The sequence below is a fragment of the Sinocyclocheilus rhinocerous genome, unplaced genomic scaffold (genome assembly GCF_001515625.1).
Source record: "Sinocyclocheilus rhinocerous isolate Xijiao unplaced genomic scaffold, SAMN03320098_v1.1 scaffold800, whole genome shotgun sequence".
Classification (NCBI taxonomy): Eukaryota; Metazoa; Chordata; class Actinopteri; order Cypriniformes; family Cyprinidae; genus Sinocyclocheilus; species Sinocyclocheilus rhinocerous.
In genome coordinates this window covers 57,170-61,774 of record NW_015636889.1, presented here as the reverse complement: position 1 = coordinate 61,774, position 4,605 = coordinate 57,170, and the positions used below count along the sequence as shown (strand labels likewise).

General features: G+C 39.4%; 2 protein-coding genes across 3 annotated transcripts in view; one reads left to right on the top strand and one right to left on the bottom strand.

Moving 5' to 3' along the window:
- Nucleotides 1-2,639, bottom strand: part of LOC107748274 (uncharacterized) — an 11,181-nt gene extending 8,542 nt beyond the window's left edge. Inside the window, exons 1-4 of the mRNA XM_016563003.1 lie at nucleotides 2,502-2,639; nucleotides 1,529-1,674; nucleotides 699-780; nucleotides 414-549 (exon numbers count right to left, since the gene is read on the bottom strand). Of these exons, the coding sequence (XP_016418489.1) occupies nucleotides 414-549; nucleotides 699-780; nucleotides 1,529-1,674; nucleotides 2,502-2,627 (490 nt within the window). The 5' untranslated portion in view covers nucleotides 2,628-2,639. The remainder of the gene's footprint in view (nucleotides 1-413; nucleotides 550-698; nucleotides 781-1,528; nucleotides 1,675-2,501) is intronic.
- A 622-nt stretch (nucleotides 2,640-3,261) lies between these two features.
- LOC107748278 (claudin-like protein ZF-A9) lies at nucleotides 3,262-4,572 on the top strand. 2 transcript variants are annotated; one of them, XM_016563016.1, is made up of 3 exons: nucleotides 3,262-3,438; nucleotides 3,561-3,661; nucleotides 3,776-4,572. In XM_016563016.1, the coding sequence occupies exons 2-3, from the start codon at nucleotides 3,607-3,609 to the stop codon at nucleotides 4,405-4,407; spliced, it is 687 nt and encodes a 228-aa protein (XP_016418502.1). In that variant the 5' UTR covers nucleotides 3,262-3,438; nucleotides 3,561-3,606; the 3' UTR covers nucleotides 4,408-4,572. The 2 variants fall into 2 exon arrangements, with proteins under 2 accessions (XP_016418502.1, XP_016418503.1); XM_016563017.1 differs by lacking the exon at nucleotides 3,561-3,661 and having other exon boundaries at nucleotides 3,263-3,438.
- Nucleotides 4,573-4,605: the final 33 nt, after the last annotated feature.

Genomic DNA, 4,605 nt, shown 5'->3' with positions numbered 1-4,605 from the left:
CCAAACAAAGTAGTTTCACTTTCACAACAAAACACACCGCGTCTCCACAACATGGTGGCGGCAGCAACAATACTACAGCAAGTATAAAAGTTATGTCTTCTTTCTTTGCGTGAACATTTGGATGGTGTTATGCAAATCTTCCCACATCGTGACGTAGACATGTGGGGGCGTGTTTAAATGAGGCGTTTTAGGAGGGCGTGGACGAGTCTTAACTTTTATAAAGAATATCTCTTTGGGTTTGAGACTTTAGTCTTTGCAACTTTAGGGATCTTATCTATTCACGAACAGCTTGTAACACTCCAAAGAGAAAGGAAAAATTGAAATCGTGTATGACCCCTTTAACAGTCTATGAAATGCAAGGTATAGATCACTTGATAATACACGGTTTTTAAACAAAAGCTTGATTGACTGACCATCTTCTTGTGGTAGTTCTGAATCCTTGAAAATGGCCTCAAGAACAGGGTTTGCCCAAGGACCTCCATCTTTAATAATATGTCTAACCTGCAGAAGGTAAACATTCTGGTGTCTTACCAGGCTCGCATAGCAGTCCTAGAATAGAGCAGAAAAACAGCTTTAAAACATCAAACCATTTACATGGAAACATGAGTAACACAACACAATAAGCACTGAAAGTCCAGTAAGCAGAATTCAACATGATGCTTCACCCAAGAATAATAGGACTGAGGTAATGCGGTTACCTGGAATGAGTCTAGAATGCCTTTTAAAGGATGCTCAATGAATTCATCTTTTCCAAAGAACAACAGCAGTTCGAAGATACTTCTGCAAATGAAAAAAAAAAGTGATTCCGTAATTATTTTATTTAACAACCTGTTGCACAAAATACAATCAAACAGTTTTGTGTAGGCTATGTCAAACTGGCATATAACAATTAACCTTGCTTATAGGCTTGTTATACTACTGGTTATGAGGGACAATACCAGTATGACAGAGATTCAGTTTATTTTAATAAACAACATAAATTAATGCCTAAATTAGCTGACATTGATTAAATGAATGCTTAAGTTTAATATACATTGATTATAAAGCAAGGCAAGCACACTGCATGCATGTAACCTATTTTTCATCAGCATTCAGTATGAAATTTGACTGTATGATTCATTAAGAAAGATATTTCAAGTCACTTTTGCATACTGTTTTTTTGACTATCTGGGGGTTTGTTAGACTGGTTGGTAACAAAACCTCGGTTTAAACGTTCAAGAAAGTAGTCATCGCGCACATTCCTATTCCAAACCTGTGACTTACTTTCTTCTGTGGAACAAAAAAAAGATATTTTGACAAATATCTCAGTGATTTCTTTTCTTTTCGGTAAACTCTGTCTGATTGGTAACCAACATTCTTCAAAATATCAAATGTCAATAATAATAATAATAAAGTCGCACAGATTTATAATGACATTGGGGGGGTACTCGACTACAGTCTGGTGACTTAAATGCGTGTTCTACTTCCTAAAAGTTTTACAGCACTTTTAAGTAAGATGTAAATGGCAAAATCAGAAGTAAATACTCACAGGGCCAGACTTCGCAGTGTGTAGCGTACATGCTCACACTCTGGAGGGAATGATGCAGCACCATGGACAAAAGAGCACAGAGCACTCTGCAGCACCTGAAGCTGGGGAAGAGGCACTTGCCATCGTCCGGTTTGCTCCACCACCAACTAAAATAAAACAAAAAGAGAGAATCAATAGAAAAAAAAAATATTGACAGAATATATTGCCATCACCATGTGCTCCTAAAGCCAGAAAACATTACTTGTCAAGCGACTTGTGATGTTTGTTTACAGTCATGGAAGTCACTAGCATTCAATGACAGTACATGAACTTACTGATACAAATTTGGAAACGTCAATCAAACTTCCGCAAACCACCATAAAAAAAAGTTTATTTTTACAGAAAGAAGGATGGATTATTAACTTGGCAACAAATTCATTAGAAATGAAAAGCTGCTTAGTAACTGTTGGGAACAAACAAGCGATTTTAAACCAGCCTTTGCAGAGACTGGTTAATAAGACATCAACTACTGCTAACACTGACAGCATCGAGTTATTCTATAATTTAACACCCTATAGTCGTGCATACGGATTTATGAAACTGGGTTGGTCCGTTTTCTGTTTCATAAAATCGCTGGCAAATAAAACAAGTGTGCATAATCTGCTCTTTCGCAGTCTGCTTGTTATGGAGTGCAACTTGGGAATGCTAACCGTTAGCCACATACCAGGCTAATGACGCTAAATGAAAGAAAGTGACAGCCCGTGTTTGACAAATCGTGATTAAAATGAACTTCCGGACTGTTGAGATCTACCCCTGCGGTATTCTGAAGACACCAGTAGTTGCTGAGGTAAAATACAGTGTGATTTTTGGCTCACGGTGGCTATACACTGGGGGAGGGGAATCTGCTGACATGCTGCTAACACTGGTTAGCACATCTCTGTTTGCTTTTTTTATAAAAAGCTTGGAAACGCTTTCGTCCAGCCTGTCATCTTACCTCACAGAATCGTTCACAGTATGTCTTGCTCTGGAGTCCGCGTTCGTCGCTTGCACTAGTCTTCAACAAAGTCTCCAGTTCTTTCTTAAACCCGTCTAACTCTAATTCACTCTCTTCTTCCGCCATACTGCTTGTCTAAACCAGCGCGTACAAGAGAGACCACGGACGTTACCGTGAGGATAAGGACCGCCCATCGGAACCATTTGATTGGTGGAATACCCTGTCAGTTGTGTCTTGAGCAAAAAGTGTCTGCTTTGTGATTGGACTATGACCCCTTCAATCAAATGGTGGTCCCAGCGTAGGTTCACCATGAACATTTTATTGGTTGGTCAGGAATGTTAATAATATTAATTTATCTGTCTTGTAATAACCCCCCCCCCCTTTCCCCCAAAAAATATATTAAAAAAATAATAATAATAATAAGTTGCCAAATCACTTTAATTGTCTCTTTAATGAACCAAGTTTTCCAAGCAGGCGCACCTCCGTCTTTTTGTGTGAATGTCTCCAACATGTTTAACAATCACTCATCTTGGTCATTTGATTGTAATTTTGTGAAATAAAATAATTATAGAATAAACTGGTAATTAAATCTTTTTTTTATGTGTAACTTGATAATGAGTAATCATTATTAGCGTTATCAGTAGGCTTCAGCATGCTACACTACAAACCAGTGATTCAACTTGGTAATCAACTTGATAATCAGCCAATCACTGATGGATAGTCATTAACAGCGTCTTCAAGCAATTGGAGCAATATAAGTGAATGTAATATATGGACGTTGTTGTTGGCGTGACAAGTCTTTTAAAAGAATTCTTAGTTATTGTACATAAGCATATTTTCATTTGCTTTTGTTTCAGGACTTTGCGGAAACCATTGTGATTAGACTGGTGTGGGTGCATTCAGTTGCAACCTCATCTACAGCTTTGGAAGTTCTCAGGTAAGAAGTTTTTTTGAGGTGATTTTTAATTGAACAGTTTGGTAAACGTATCATTTCGGCAACATTTTAACAATCTTATCCTCAAATTACAATAAAATCAGTGCAAGTTGTACTGCCAACAGTTTGGCAGTAGAGAGCAGTAAAGCTGTCATCACTTATAGCGTCCTGATGTATGAAGTTCAGCTCACACAGAAGTCCCTTTCAAACCAATCAGCTTTCTGTTGAATGTACCTCAAACTGTTTTTACAAAACTTGCTTTCTGGTTTAATTAATTTTTGGAAACATTACTTGCATAATTTATTTCCTTTTGGTTTATTGGTCTCTCACTCTTTTGCAGACATGTCTACTAGCTTACAGCTCCTTGGAACCACACTAGGCGTTCTTGGCTGGCTGGGCATCCTCATATCATGTGCACTTCCTCTGTGGCGTGTGACTGCTTTTATTGGGACCAACATTGTGACGGCGCAGATTATGTGGGAAGGGCTGTGGATGAGCTGTGTGGTGCAGAGCACTGGCCAAATGCAGTGTAAAGTGTACGACTCCATGTTAGCTCTTCCTCAAGACCTACAGGCCTCTCGAGCCATCCTTATTATTGCTTCCCTTGTAGGTTTAATAGCAATATTGGCCAGTTTTGCAGGTGGTAAATGTACTAACTGCTTGCCAGATGATTTTGCAAAGGCTCGGGTTGCTGTAGCAGGAGGGGCCTTCTTTGTCACTGCGGGGGTCTTGGGCTTGGTGCCATCTAGTTGGACTGCCCATCGGGTCATTGGGGACTTCTACAATCCTCTGGTGGCCCATGCTCAGAAGAGGGAGTTGGGAGCAGCTATCTTTATCTGTTGGGGGGCAGCGGTTCTCATGCTGGTTGGCGGAGGACTCCTCTGCAGCTCTTGCCCAAAAGGAAGAGCATCCCGTGGGGGTCGGTATATGGCGGCATCTCGGAATAGAAGGGAGCACTTGGATTATGTGTGACTGCAGAGTGTTTGACTATTCTGAGAACTGATGTGTGGGTGATTTTAAGTGTTTTCTTTTTAAATGTCTGTTTGTGGGTGGGGGTTTTTTTTTTTTTTGGGGAACTAGGAATTTCAACCTGCTACTGAATTGCTGTCAATTGAGCTAATAAAATAGTTTTTATCCAACAGAGGGCAGTATTGATTTTTTTTTTTTTTT

Bases quoted from the DNA above. Each gene is read 5' to 3' on its own strand.
- LOC107748278 (XM_016563016.1), top strand. From the start codon at position 3,607: ATGTATGAAGTTCAGCTCACACAGAAGTCCCTTTCAAACCAATCAGCT. The intron at 3,662-3,775 runs GAATGTACCTCA...ACTCTTTTGCAG, and splicing joins AAACCAATCAGCTTTCTGTT to ACATGTCTACTAGCTTACAG.